A 15682-nucleotide genomic window follows, 5' to 3' on the forward strand; every position below is an offset into this window, starting at 1 on the left:
CGCTCCTTGATGTGGATTTGGGTGAAGCTTTGGGTTTATTATCAGCAATGTACTGGGTTCGCGATCTGCATCTAGGTATTGTGGACTTTGAGCTTGACTCTAAAACTGTGGTAGACAGTATTTATGGTAGTAAAAGTGGCGTCTCTAATTTTAGCGCAGTAATTAATGATTGTAGACGTCTGTTAGCTTCTGATTTAGTAACCTCTGATGTTAGGTTCATTCGGAGACAAGCCAACGAAGTCGCTCATAGCTTTGCTAGAGTGGCTTTGCGTCATGCTAGTTTCCATATTCATATTAGGATTCCATCTTGTATCTCTACCATTATTATGAATGAAATGCAATAAGTTTCTTCTTGTCAAAAATATATATATATATATATATATATATATATATATATATATATATATATATATAATTGGTATGTTTTTTTTGAGTAAATAAAATTGGTATGTATGAATAGAACAAAATAGGTAAGATTTTATGCTTTGGTTGTAATTGGTATGTTTAAATATTAATAATTTATTAATTATTATTTATCTATTTAGAAATAAAATCTTCATAATTAATAATATGCACTAAAATAAAAGAATGTTAGGAAAAACCTTGATTAAAAAGAATAATATTTTTTTTTTGGTAGTGAGAAAAAAAATATATATTTTAATATAAATAATAAGATTGTTAGTAAAAAAATTAATATAAAAAAAGATAGATCTTTTCTTCTTAAAAAAAAAAAAAAAAGAGATAGATCTATTTTGTATTCTTGCTAGTTTGAACCGAACCACTTGTCTCAAAGGAACTTAAGATGAAAATTTATGTTGTATTCTCGCTAGTTTGAACCGAACCACTTGTCTCAAAGGAACTTAAGATGAAAATTTTAGTTGTTTAAAATGTTTAAGTACTGTGATGTTTGAAGAAAAAGAATCGAAAGACCTTTTTCAGGAAAAAACAGAGGAAACACTGATAAAATTTTCTTAAAAATAACTTGGAGAAAATTTCAGTCGTTTTCATTAAATTCGAAAAATATTCATGAAAAGTATTTTCGTGTTGGATCCTAGGTTGATTGAGGTATGTAAAGTGTTAAGAAATTAATTGAAATAAGTTCTAAGGGAACTACATATGGTCTAACCTGTTAGGGCTTGAATTTAAAACAGATAGATCCTAATTACTCCTTTTCTTTTTTGAATTTGAGGGAGGATCTAGGATTGTGATCGTTGTAATATTTGCCCATAAAATCAAGAAGTATTGATGGGAACAATCAAAATTGGATTTACTCGTGTAGCATAGAATTTAAAACTTGTTAGGGCTTGAATTTAAAATTGAAACAGATAGATCCTAATTACTTTTTTTCTTTTATGAATTTGAGGGAGGGTCTAGGATTATGATCGTTGTAATATTTGCCCATAAAATCAAGAAGTATTGATGGGAACGATCAAAACTGGATTTACTCGTGTAACATATTGTCTTGCGTATTAAAACACCATCGAGTTAACAAGCTGGGTGGGAATTTGATATTATGCATTATCCATACCAACATAGTTAAGCTTACGGGACAATGAATTTATGTTTTACTGTAATATTATTAGAGACAAAGGCATTTCAAAAACAGATTTGACAATGATTTTATTTCTACCAATATTCAATAAACCAATACACTTAAAAAACTATTTCAAATCAATTCTTAACACCAGTATTACATAATATTACATGCAGATATATTTCACTGGTAACAGCCCTCTCCTGCCATCACCACCCACCCACCCCACGGCGCAGCCGCCTACAATGGCAAGGTTGATCTGTTAGGTGCATACTGACCACCATTGTAATCAACCTCATTGACAATCGGCACATACGCGAAATAAACCGGTTCACCAGTTGGTTCGGTTACCAGCCTCATTGCTTGGTACAATCCTGAAGATGTTGGAATCAAATAAACTGGTAACAGTTCAGTTGAATACCCCATCGAGTAATAACCATCAGCAGCCACATTGTGCATTTCTGGAGTAAAGGATGACTGAACCGAAATTGGTTCAGGAACCAAACTCGGTTCAGGAAACTGAACTCCATAGGATCAAAACGAACCGGGAGGAGCTTCTTGAACCGGATCCTCAGCAGCAGCAGGTTCAGCAGCAGTAGGTTCATCAGTAACTAACGAAATCACTTTTTCCGCGCTTTCTTCAGGGTAAACTTCAACACCGCTGTTTTCTCCGTCAACTTTCACTTGTTGTTCATCCTTCACAGATTCCACCTTCTGAATTTCCTGAATATTGGTTTCGATAACCGTCTCCGGCCCATACTTCGTATCCTTTGCTGCGAAATCTGGCAAAGTCTTCGGACATTCCACCTGACTCAACTCGGGATTAGTGGTTGTTGATGACGGAGGAGGTGGAATTGAATCTTCTAGTGGAGGAGGAGGAGGTGGAGTTGAATCTTCAGCTGGCGGAGGAGATGAATCTTCAAAAGTTGGAACGTGAACGGAATTGAGCAACTCAACAAGACTATAAGGTCTTGAATTGTGGTCTTTGTTGTTGTTAGCACGAACAGGGAAGAGGAAGAGCCTCAACCTTACCTGTTGCTTTGGAGAAGCGCGACACATACGATCATACTTGACCATCATATTTTCGAGATCATCATTGTTGTGAACGGAGATCAAATCATTGAGATCTTCACCAGGGAGCTGGTACTTGAAGCAAGCATTAGCAAACATCGTTGAAGAAAGCTTTTCAACGAGGTCAGAGAATTTGATATTACGATCAACCATGATGATTTTGGTGGTTCCGCCAATGTACCAAAAATGATGATCGTCCTGAAGGCTAGGTCTGATTTCTCCGCCAAAGCTAACCATAAGCTTGACTTTGGAAGTGTAGGATGATGGATGCTTATAGTTTTCGAGCAATTCATGGTAGTTGGGTGAGGAATTGAAGCTTTGGTACTCCATTGATGAGAACTAGGGTTTTGGGAGAGTGAGAGGATTTGAAAAACTGAAGTGATAGGAAAAGGACGAGAGTGAGGGTTTATTTATGGTTGATGAAAAGATGGGTCCACTTATCTTTTTTTCTTATTTTTTTATTTTAAATTTATTTTTGGAAATGTATTTTAAAAATTTATTAAATTAAATTATTTTCTAGAATGTTTTTTATGGGAATAAAAATATAAATACTTCCTCAAAACAAAATATAAATATTTAATTAGTTTTTTATTTGGTTTGTTACAATTTTTCCTTTTTCTCTTTTTGCGATTAGTTTGTCACAGCTATTTTTATTTTGAGGGGTGGTTTTTTTTTTTTTTTTTAAGAATTGAGGGGTAGTTTGTTGCTATTCTTCTTTATCGGATATATAGGATTTTCTTTCAAATTTACTATATTTTATCATTTTCTACTATTGTTTACAAAAAAAAAAAAAAAATCAAAAAATAATTATGGTTTCTATTTTATTCCATGTTCATTTTTGTTGATGCAAACTAATGTTATAATTTTCTCTTTTGAGATTTTGCATGTCGATCACTCTCAAACATCACTTAGTTTCATTGTTTCTATTACTTTGAATGTAACTCTAAAATTAATAATATAGTCACTTTGATGTTTATATAAGAAACTCTACAAAACCCATACATATCATACTTAAGTGAAGACACATCATACTGTGCAGCGCATTACTAATCCAAAGCACGATAGTCGTTATGTCGTTTTAGGATAAAAAGGAATGTGTTGAAAGTTTTTGGAGCCCATCGTTTTTGGAGCTCTAAAATTAATAATATAGGCCTTGTTACGTAAAGAGTACACTTGGCAATGCGGTTTAGGTTCCCTTCGACCGCCATGACATGTATAGATGAGAAGCCTATAACAAGTAAGATATGACTATGACGGCTCTAGTATGCACTACCGTCTAGTATGCAAGTCCCACACACGTATAATCAACCGTCAGGTTGTAATGTAGACACGTGGTGACCGTAGGTTTTCCCTTGAGGTTGCCTATAGCCTAGGATTTAGGGGAACTCTCTGAATAAAATTCACTCATAGGCCTATATTATTAATTCTGCAATATATGTGAGCTCGCTATTTATAGAAGAAATTCACAACTAATATATGAGAAACTTTGGGCACAAGTTAGATCTAGTACAAAAATATCTCAAATTCAGTACAATATATATATATATATATATATATATACATATATATATATATATATACATATACATATATATATATATACATATACATATATATATATATATACATATACATATATATATATATATATACATACATATATATATATATATATATATATATATATACATATCTAGATATAATATATATATACATATGTATATATATAGATATATATATATATATATATATATATATATATATATCATATTGAGTACAAAAAATATATTTTGAGTACAAAAATATATTATTGAGTGCCAAAATATATGTCTAATCACATACAAAAATATATTAGATTGCATACGAAAATATATCAGGATGTGTTCCAAAATATTGTAACAAAATTTGGCGACTATGAAAAACTTTCTAATAATGACTAAATTAATTATTTCATTTAAAATTTCCAAATAATAAAATATATATCAACATCCTTCAAAAAGAAATATATATCAACATATATTTTTCGAATAATTTAAGGGTTAAATAAGTTTTTAGTCCCTACAAAATCATGAGTTTTTAAGGTTAGTCCCTATGAAATTTCAATGGTAATTTTAGTCCTCCAATATTTTTAAGTTTGTAAAAATAGTCTCTATTTTGAAAACATTTTACAAAAATTGGATAATTTTAGTCCTCCAAAATAGTCCCTATAAAATGCAAATAGGGACTAAAAGTTAATAAAAAAATTTAGGGAGGGACTAAATACATATTTAACCCATAATTTAATCTCGACAAATTTCCACTGAATTTATTATTAATTCTGAAAGGAAAAAATTGGAACAATAAAAATAGAATTTGAGGTCTTTTAGAAAAAGTTTCTCAAATTTGTTTTGTTCTTTGAGCATATTTGAAAATGAGTGAAGACATATTCTGGTCCAGGGGAAAGTCATCGACAAAAAATAAGACCAATTTTTGTTCTATTTTTTTTTCTATTTTTTCTTCAAAATGTGGCCCAAATTTATCCCTTAAAATATACACAAACTTTAGCGTAGTAATAACAGAGGTCAGACAGGCATGATAGTTCCCTTATTTCTGCTAGTTATTTATAAAAAATGTGCTCCCATTTTACTCGGTAACTCGAGATTTTTTTTTCATATTCCAGAAATTTTGGTTCATCAAACATTATTGCTTATGTGACTCATGAAATTTTACAAAATAAATCATGGGAATGCTTCGGTCATGATAAATAAATTCATATGATATATTAATAAATTAATAACAAGAATTCATCAGCTTATTAATACAAAATAAATAACAATCTATTATGAAACCAACTTGTGTTAAAGGTACTCAATTTTACACGAAGTTAAAATATTACTGAATCTAGTATTGCTTTTAAGATTTTCTTCTTACATTCAGTAATTTTTCATAAAAGTTTTTGTAAAAACAGTATATCGAGTCACAAGTTAGTTCTATCAGTTGCCACAATCATGCTTTTAGGTGGAATTTATCTCCAAGAAATTATATACAATTGTAGAACTTGATATATATACAAAAGCGAAAAGGAGATACCAACATTTAGTTATATATATATATATATATATATATATATATATATATATATATATATATATATATATAGTTCTTTAAAATCCTTCTCCATTTTCTTATTATTCTTCTTCTTCTTAAAGTTTCTTTTTAACCAAGAAAGTCTACATGAACAATCAAAACGATTAATTTGTTAATTAAAACACCTACAATGAAAAACATCAGGAAAAGAACAGAGTGAGAGAACCATTCCAAGCCCAACCCCAAAACTGATGAGGCTTTGAATTAGTTATTTCCAAAAAAAAATTTCGTAACAAATCAAAAGCTTCGTCAGCCTTGGAGTTGAACGAGGAATAGTTCTCTCTCACTCTATTTTTTCCTTTTGTTTTTCATCATAGGAGTTTAAATTCACAAATTAAATGTTTTTATTTTTCTTGGACACATACTTGCTTAAGAAGAAGAAGAAGGCAAGAATCGATTCTGAGAACTATATATAATTAGTTATATGCTTGTATCTCCCTTTCTAACATCTAACTTATGCAAGAATTGAGGTGGAATATATTTTTATGATCATTATGATTATATCAAAAAAGGGACTATGGTCTTAAAATATTATTTATTCCGAAGGGACATAAATTATCAAAGGTACTAGGCTCTTAAGACCATTCTTAATTCCCAAGTGACATTATATCTATAAGGGTATATGGTCTAAAGAACACTCTTAATTTCGAGGGAAAAGAATGAGATGAAGGGAAGAAAACTTCTTCAACACAAATCAAAAAGGGAGAGAGAAGAAAATGGTTAATTTCATGGACAAAAAAAAAAGGAGATGAAGGGAAGAATGACTCGTCAACACAAGTCATAGAGGGAGAGAGAAGAAAAGTATTTGAAGTTTCAGAATACCTTTCTGTAACACCCATACTAGACGTATCTAGAAAGTCTAGCATGTGTATTAGTTTAGTACTGGATACATTAAAATAAACAACATAAAAACTTCGAATGAATATCATATACAACAAATGCGTTCGTACAATAGATTACAACTCAACTTTACTAAAATATAATCTATGCATCCTTGAACATCCATGTCATGCTGCAGCTGGTACGAACGAACACTTGCTGATACATCCATCCGGCTACTAGCTTGCTAAACCATCCTGATATCTGAAACAAATAAGGATTGGGATGAGACATAATGTCTCAGTGAGTTCCACCTAACCCTAGGCTATAGGCAACCACGGGGGAACCTACGGTTGCCATGTGTCTACAATACAACCTGCCGGTTGATTATACGTGTGTGGGGACTTGCTTTCTTAGACGGCGGTGCTTGCTAGGGCCTGAAGGTGAGAAAAACACAAGAAGGGGGGTTGAATTGTGTTTTAGAAAAATTCTTCGTTTCTCCTAAAAACTGAACACACTGATCAGAAGCTAAGTGAGACAGCTTCTGAAGTGATAATCAGAATCTAAATGCAGCGGAATAAAACAGAGAGAGAGAAGAAGAACGACACAAAGCAATTATACTGGTTCCTTCCACAATCCGGAAGTAGTCCAGTCCCCCTTGCACTTCCAAGGAGATTTCACTATGAGTAATATCTGATTACAAATGCTCAAGCACACAAGCAAGAGACTTCCAATGCTCAAGCACACAAGCAAGAGACTTCCTTTGCTCAAGAACACAATCAAGAGACTTCCTGCTCAAGCACAACTGCAAGAGACTTCCTAACTAAACAAAATTACACAGAAAATTGTTTAAGGTTGAACACTTGATATACAATCAGAGGTGCTCACAATACAAATCAGATACAGACTCAATGGACTTAAGAATTTCTAAGATATGACTTTGAGACACAGAAATTCTAAGTGAATGCAGAACAATTTCAGCAGAGGTTTGGTACTTGTGAAAATCTTGTGAGTCTTTCGTTCAGCGTTCTTGCATTACCAATTCTCTAGGTCTTCACTCCTTTATATAGAGGTGTGAAAGAGACGTTGTGAAATTGCCAGCACACCAAAGAGTCGTTGTTGAAGCTTGATCTTTCACCAATGATCTTTTGCCTGATTTGGTTGTTGTCCTATGAAGAACAAATTTGAAATCCATTCCTTATCCAAAGGAACATCTATGCAGGCGAAACCGTATTCTGGAGCTGTTTTCTTGTCCTGTAGCGCGGACACAAAACAGAGTAGTGGAGAACGTGGTTGTACAATTCGTACAAAGTACAATGTCAACGCTTTCGTCCAAATTGCAAACACACGCCTTCAAACACCTTTGAAATGACCGTTGCAAACTCCACTAATCCTTTGTTTGTGTTTTCGAATCCAATAGACAGCTTTTGCATTGATAATTCTTCAATTCTTGATTCTTTGCAAATCCAGTTGAGATTCAGCTTCTGGTGAAATATCTTCTGATGAGGCAGCTTCTGATGATGCAGCTTCTGATGATATGACTTCTGCAGCTTCTGATGACGCAGCTTCTGATGATGTGGCTTCTGGACCTCTTGTCTTCAGAAGCACTATTCTTCAGGAGCAGCTTACTTCAGGAGCGCTATTTCTTCAGGAGCAGCTTGACTTCAGGAGCGCTTTGCCTTCAGAAACATCTAAGCTTCATTTTCTTTTGCTCTTTCTTTGCTCATTCAGAACCAATGATGATGTAACTTTATAATTATGGTCCTGTACACTTGAACAAATATTAGCTAGACCAATTTACAATTTTTAATACCTTGTTATCATCAAAACTCTTTAAGGTTCATTGTTAAACACATTTTGTTCCAACAATCTCCCCCTTTTTGATGATGACAAACAAAAGTATTTAAAATTGATCAATTGTTGTTAATCTAATTAACAAGTTGACTTTGGGGTTCTGAGGTTTGTAAGCTCAGAATCTGAGGTTTGTAAGCTCAAACTCCCCCTGAGTCTGATAGTCTTTAAGGTGAGGTTTGTAAGCTCCCCCTAAGTTCTATCCAGGTTAATTAAATTCATTTTTCGCGCAATAATATTATCAGAGCATAAAAACAAAATTGAATTATTGAAAGAATTAACTTATAGATAAGAAGAATGGTTCAATTAACTTTACTTGAATTTTGATACTCCTTCGTCGTTCATAGCTTATACCAATAAGGTAAAAAAAAATGATAGAAGTTTTTCAAAAATTTCAAATGCCATTAATGGGGCTCAGAGCCTTTAAATACTTGTCACATATACTCCCCCTTTTGTCATTATCAAAAAAATTGAAATAAATTTAAGCATAAAAGACAAAAAGATATGAGAAAAACTCAAACATGAGAGAGTATAATAGGAATTTAACTAAATAAATCAGAGCAAAAAAAAAAATGAACATGTATATTCAATTGTCAGAAGCAGCTAAACAGTCAGAATCAGTAAGCATTCAGAAGCAAAAGAATTAAGACAAGATGGTTTCAGAAGCAAGGACTAAGAAAATAAAACAAACAACAAACAAAAAGTAAAACACAAGGGTGTGCAACTAAGGGTTGGTTTGTTGTTGTTTCTTCATCTCCTCCATTTCTTCAATCTTCTTCTGCAACAGTTCTTCAAGTTGTTGTTGTCTCTGGAGAAGAGCTTGTTCCCTTTCCTTAGCTTCTTGCTGCTGCTCTGCCATCTGTTTCTTCAGAAGCTTACACAACCTGGCTTCTCTGGTCAAGTAATCCGTTTCAAAGAAGAAAGGCTGGTTTGCCAGGAGCAGTGTAGAACTTCTTACTCTAAGACTCTGATTCACATGCTCCATTAGCCTTCTGACTGATGCTCGCTTGACTCTGATGCATTTAGCCTTGATTTCTTCGATAAGCTCAGCTGCCCGGTTCTGAAGAGATACCCAGGAGTCTTCATATGCACTTGTGAGATCAATTGTCCTTCTTTGATCCACCAGATTATGCATCTGACTCAGAATTGTCAGAAGCTCAGAATTAATATATCCAGATTCCAGGATGTTTGAGGGTGGTTGTTCAAGGATTTCAAGATCAGAATCACTGATTTCCAAATCTTGAACAGGGTTAGGAACTGGAATGGTAAAGTGTGTTTGTGTGCATGAAGATGAAGGCTGGTCAGAGGCAATGTGAGTGGTAGAGGTTGAGGCTTGAACATTGACTAGAGAGATGTCAACATCCATGGGAGTTGGTTCTGGGGAGTGTTCAGGTAAAGGTTGAAATTCAGTTTCAGTTGGTGGTTGTTATTGTGAAGATGATGTTTGAGTGTTGAGTTGGGGGTCAATGGTAGCTATTGGTGATTGTGGGGGTGTTGTGGGTTTATGTGGTTCAGGTGTTTGTTGATGGGGGTTTTCTGAAACAACGTTTTCAGAAGCAGTTGCTTCTGGAGTTGTTTCAGAGGCCTTTTCTGAAGTAGATTCAACATTTTCTGGAGGAATCATGTTGAGAGGTTGAATGTTAAGAGGTTGAGGGTGAAGGCGAAAAATAGTATCAATGACTCTTTCTCTCTGCTCAGCCAGTTCAGCCAACTTCTCATTAATTATGTGACCAACTGGTTCATAAGTAGTTGACTGAGAGGGCTTATCGTTGGTTTTGGTTGACGTTGATTGACTTTTTACTGGTTTTCGAAACAGTTGAGCTAAGGGTATATCATCATCAGAATCATCAGAATCTGATAATGATTTGGATGCGGAATCTGATGATATATTAATTACCTTTTCTGGTTCAGGATCAGAATCCTCCTTAGCAGACTCACTGGACATCTGCAACAGTTGCTTGGCTTCTGATACTACAGACTCTTGTAGCTCAGCAGCAATTTCCAAGACTTTTTCAGCTGCTGCCTTCTTCTCTTGTAACTCTTTTAACTCTAAATCAGAAGCAGCTTGAGCTGTTAAGGTGATATGAGGAAAATCCTTGGTTCTCCTCAAGGCTGGCTTCCTCTTCCTCTTTGGTATAGCAGGTTGATCAAGAGAAATGCCAACACCCATGATCATCCTGGAATCCATGTCTTCAATGGCTTCTTCAATAGAAGGTACTGATGAACTACCAATTTTGAGCTTGTCAGTATCAACTTTTGCCTTTTTAGCAGGTTGTTCAACCTCTAGATATTGCTCTGCAGTCATCTTCCTTTTTGACTTTCTGCCTCTGGCTCGTGGCAGAGCACCACCATACATTTCCTCTGGAATATCTTCCAATCTGATTCTCTCATTGGTTACCTCAAAATGTTCCTTGATATAGTACATCTGCACTTCAATGGGATCCTTCTTGCAGATGGGTGGAAAGTCCTTCATAAGATCAGACTTAACAAGTGATTCACTTAAATCAGTTTGAAGTTTGGTGACTTCACTGATTAGCTTCATATTCAAGAGAGTATGAGCATTAATGAATTTTCCAGTTTTTGTGTCAAGTAGCTGATCTGTGAAGCCTTGAGATTGACTGAGACTGTCCAAGATACCTCCTTGATAGAATATCTCTGAGAGGAGTCTTCCATAAGGAACCCAGGGTTTATCCAGTAGCTGACTCTGTTTCAAACACTCTACCAAGTACTTGAACATGTATTTGGGCACATTCACCTTTTCCTTCTTGATGAAGTGCTGGAGAAGGACCTTCTGAGCTAGATTTGGTTTCACACAGTCACCACTTGGAAACAGGTTCTCATTCTGAATCTTCAGAAGCATCTTAGTTTCCATGCTCAATTCAGCATATTTCTTCTCCTTCTCAGAATTGTATATCACCAACTTGGCTTGCTTTTTCCAAATGCGTTTTTCAGCAGCATCTGAAAGATCAATTCCAGAGTAGTATCCAGAGGCTGCAGCCTTGAGAGCATACTCTATGTGCCATTGTGCAATTCTTACTGGAATACCACAGATGCTGGACCTGATTTCATCTTCAACAAATGGCGCAAGACCCATTTCTTCTCTTGTTTTCCCTTCTAATTCAGGATACATTAGCACCATCTGACTTTCCTCAGCTAAGGATGCCGCTTTGTTGTAAAATTTTGCTCTTACCCAGAAGTGTCTAACTAGAGCTTCATATGTTGGTCCATTCAACATTTTGAAATAATCCATGAGTTCTTGCTCTTCATAGTAGCTTCTGATTGAACACCTATGAAAATTCAGAGAATCAAAGTCCACTGGATTCTCTATCTGAACCTGCAAATCCCATTCTTCCAATTTCATGCTTCTTCCTCTGTAGTCATATTCAGGGACCATTCGTGAAGTAGATACTGAATCTTCTCGTTGCGAGCTTGATGATGCCATTTGATGATAGACGAAGTTTGAAGAAGATGAAGATTTTAGGGTTCTAAGGTTGAGAGAATGCGCTTACTTCGCAAAAGGTTTGAGAGCAAATGTGTTTGTTGTGAGTGAGTAGTGTGTGAATTGACAAAGTGTTAAAAGTAAAACGATTGCAATTCAAAAGAGACAAACAAATATAACATTAATGACAAAATTGGGGGCGCGTGAAAAGTACTTTCAAAGCTTTTAAATCATCATTGCCCTTTTAGTTATACACCAACACATACAGGCCACGTAAGAAGTTCACAGAGTAACTACCAAGTTAGTGGGCCAGAAGTTACTTTTTAAAAGGTAACTTCCAACGTTTCCACTAATTCAACTATTCAGAAGCAACAAATCCAGCTTCTGGACTTCAGATGCTGACGTCATCATCAGAAGCGAGTTTTCCTCAGAACCTCAATAAAGAGCTTCTGATGGACTACCGCTTCTGAACTAACTTCAGAACCTAAAATCCTATTCAGGAGCAAGCAAGCATTTAATCAGATACAAAGTGCATGTTCAAATTTTTCTTTATAAAATCAAATCTTTCAACAGTTAAAGGCTTAGTAAATATATCAGCCCATTGATTTTCAGTATCAATGAATTGTATATCTAAAATTCCTTTTTGAACATAATCTCTGATAAAATGGTGTTTGATTTCAATGTGCTTCGCTCTTGAATGCAAAATTGGATTTTTAGACAAACAAATAGCAGCAGTATTATCACAATAAATGGGAATACTGTTAGCAGTTATCTGATAATCTTCCAACTGATGTTTCATCCAAAGTAGTTGTGTACAACAACTTGCAGCTGAAATGTATTCTGCTTCTGCTGTAGACATAGCAATAGTTGTTTGTCTTTTGCTAGCCCAGGATATAAGATTATCACCCAGAAATTGACAATTGCCACTGGTTGACTTTCTTTCAATCCTATCACCAGCATAATCAGCATCACAGAATCCAATTAGCTTATAATCTAAGGATTTCCTATAAAGGAGTCCAAGATTGGTTGTTCCTTTCAAATACCTGAAGATTCTCTTGACAGCAGTCATATGAGATTCTCTAGGATTTGATTGGAATCTTGCACACAAGCATACACTGAATAAAATATCTGGCCTAGATGCAGTGAGGTATAACAAAGAACCAATCATACCTCTATACAGCTTCTGATCTACTTTAGCTCCTTCATCTTCTTTGCTTAAGGTGCACGTAGGGTGCATTGGAGTGTTCATCACTTTACAATCTTCAAGTTTGAACTTCTTCAGAAGCTCCTTTGTGTACTTTGATTGATGAACATAGACTCCATCTTTGCATTGATTGATTTGAATGCCCAGGAAGAACTTCAGTTCTCCCATCATGCTCATTTCAAATTCATCCTGCATTAACTCAGAAAATTCCTTGCAAAGAGATGCATTAGTAGAACCAAATATTATATCATCAACATATATTTGCACAACAAGAATATCTTTCTCAAGGGTCCTTCTGAAGAGTGTAGTATCAACCTGTCCTCTTTTAAAATCATTTTTGATTAAGAAATTACTTAGTCTATCATACCAAGCTCTGGGAGCTTGTTTCAAGCCATATAGTGATTTCTTCAGTTTAAAAACATGGTCAGGATATTTAATATCCTCAAATCCAGGAGGTTGCTTGACATACACTTCTTCTTCTATGACACCATTTAGAATTGCACTCTTGACATCCATTTGATATAATATTATGCCATGATTAACTGCATAGGAAAGAAGTAACCTGATTGCTTCCAATCTTGCAACTGGAGCAAACGTTTCAGTGTAATCAATGCCTTCTTGTTGACTATACCCTTGTGCAACAAGCCTGGCTTTGTTTCTTGTTACTTCACCTTGCTCATTCAGCTTGTTTCTGAATACCCATTTTGTTCCAATAATGTTCTTGTGCTGAGGTTTGGGTACCAGATCCCACACATCATTTCTTTGAAATTGATTCAACTCTTCTTGCATAGCTAGGATCCATCCATCATCTGAAAGTGCTTCATCAACTGTTGTAGGTTCAATCATTGAGATTAGTCCAATCATTGACTCTTCTTGTCTGAAATGTGATCTTGTTCTTCTTGGACTATCTTTGTTTCCAATGATTAGCTCCTCAGGATGTGAAGACTTGTGTTTGAATGTGTTTCTGGGAGGATCTTCTTGATGTGAGCCATCTTGTGCTTCATCAGAAGCAGCTTCATCTTGTGCTTCTGATGTGGGTTCAGCTTCTGGACTATCTTCAGATTCAGCTATCTGATCAGGTTCTGGAGTAGCTTCAGGAACCTGTATCTCTGCAGAACTTTCACCTTGCTTTGAAGTTTTATCTTCAAGCTCCTTGTCATCAAATTTAACGTGCATAGATTCTTCAACACAAAGTGTTTCTGAATTATACACTCTGTATGCCTTTGACCTTTCAGAGTAACCTAAAAAGATTCCTCTTTGGGCCTTGGCATCAAATTTCTTTAGGTAGAGCTTGTTGTTCAGAATGTAACATGTACATCCAAATTGATGAAAGTAAGAGATATTGGGTTTTCTTCCTTTAAAGAGTTCATATGCTGTTTTCTCCAAAATAGGTCTAATATAGATCCTGTTTTGAACATAGCATGCTGTATTCACTGCTTCTGCCCAAAAATGTTTTGGTAAATTGTTTTCATGAATCATGGTTCTGGCCATTTCTTGTAAAGTTCTATTCTTTCTCTCTACAACCCCATTTTGTTGTGGTGTTCTAGGAGAAGAGAACTCATGGAAAATTCCATGTTTTTCACAAAAAGCTTCAAATGGCTCATTTTCAAATTCTCCACCATGATCACTTCTGACTTTCAAAATTTTTGATTCTTTTTCAGATTGAATTTGAGTGCAGAAGCTACTGAATACATCACACGCAACATCTTTACTCTTTATGAATTTCACCCAAGTCCATCTGCTGTAATCATCAACAATGACTAATCCATATCTACTTCCATATAAGGATGCAGTACTTACTGGTCCAAATAAATCAATATGGAGTAATTCTAAAGGTCTTGAGGTTGAAACAATATCTTTGGTTTTAAAAGATGATTTCACAATTTTCCCTCTCTGACATGCACCACAGAGTGCATCTGAATGATAGTCAATGTCTGGTAGCCCTTTCACAAGTTGTAACTTACTAAGCTTAGAGATTAACCTCCAGTTAGCATGTCCCAACCTTCTGTGCCACATCCATTTCTTATCATTCACTGATAGTAGGCAAACCACCTTCTGATCAGCCAGTTCAGAAAAATTGATTTTATAGACATTGTCAACTCTCTTTCCCTTGAACACAATGGATTTGTCTTCCTTGTTGATTACTGTACAGTTGGGTTTTTCAAAAAGCACATCATAACCATTATCACAAAATTGACTAATGCTCAAAAGGTTATGTTCAAGACCATCTACCAACCATGCATTATTAATTGAGGTAGAGGAATTACCAATAGTTCCTGTACCTATGATCTTGCCTGACTGGTTGCCTCCAAATTTCACATTTCCTCCCTCTTTCATTGTTAGGCTGAGGAACATGGACTTGTCTCCTGTCATGTGTCTTGAGCAACCGCTGTCTAGGTACCATGATCTTTGCTTTGGCACTGCTCTTAGACATACCTGCATCATTGACATTTTTAGTTTTAGGTACCCATTGTTCTATGGGTCCTGGAAGGTTAGTACTTAAGGCTTTACTCTTCACTTCTTGTACCTTGTGCTGTGAGTTGGGTTGCTTCTGATTAACCATCACCTTAGGTTTTGGTACTTCAGAAGCAGCAACTGTCTTCTTCTGAAACTTAGACTTCAGAACCCCAGACTTTGG

At 35.1% G+C, this 15682-nt stretch overlaps 1 protein-coding gene and 1 pseudogene across 1 annotated transcript in view; one reads left to right on the forward strand and one right to left on the reverse strand.

Annotated features, from left to right (window-relative positions):
* Positions 1-344, forward strand: part of LOC146922179 (uncharacterized) — a 744-nt gene extending 400 nt beyond the window's left edge. Inside the window, exon 1 of the mRNA XM_085711484.1 lies at positions 1-344. This exon is cut by the window's left edge and continues 400 nt beyond it. Within this exon, the coding sequence (XP_085567610.1) occupies positions 1-344 (344 nt within the window).
* Positions 345-1774: 1430 nt separating this feature from the next.
* Positions 1775-3271, reverse strand: LOC146922180 (uncharacterized; annotated as a pseudogene).
* Positions 3272-15682: the final 12411 nt, after the last annotated feature.

Source organism: Medicago sativa, chromosome 5 (genome assembly GCF_051527215.1).
Source record: "Medicago sativa cultivar Bolivia chromosome 5, Bolivia_mono, whole genome shotgun sequence".
NCBI classification, from domain to species: domain Eukaryota; kingdom Viridiplantae; phylum Streptophyta; class Magnoliopsida; order Fabales; family Fabaceae; genus Medicago; species Medicago sativa.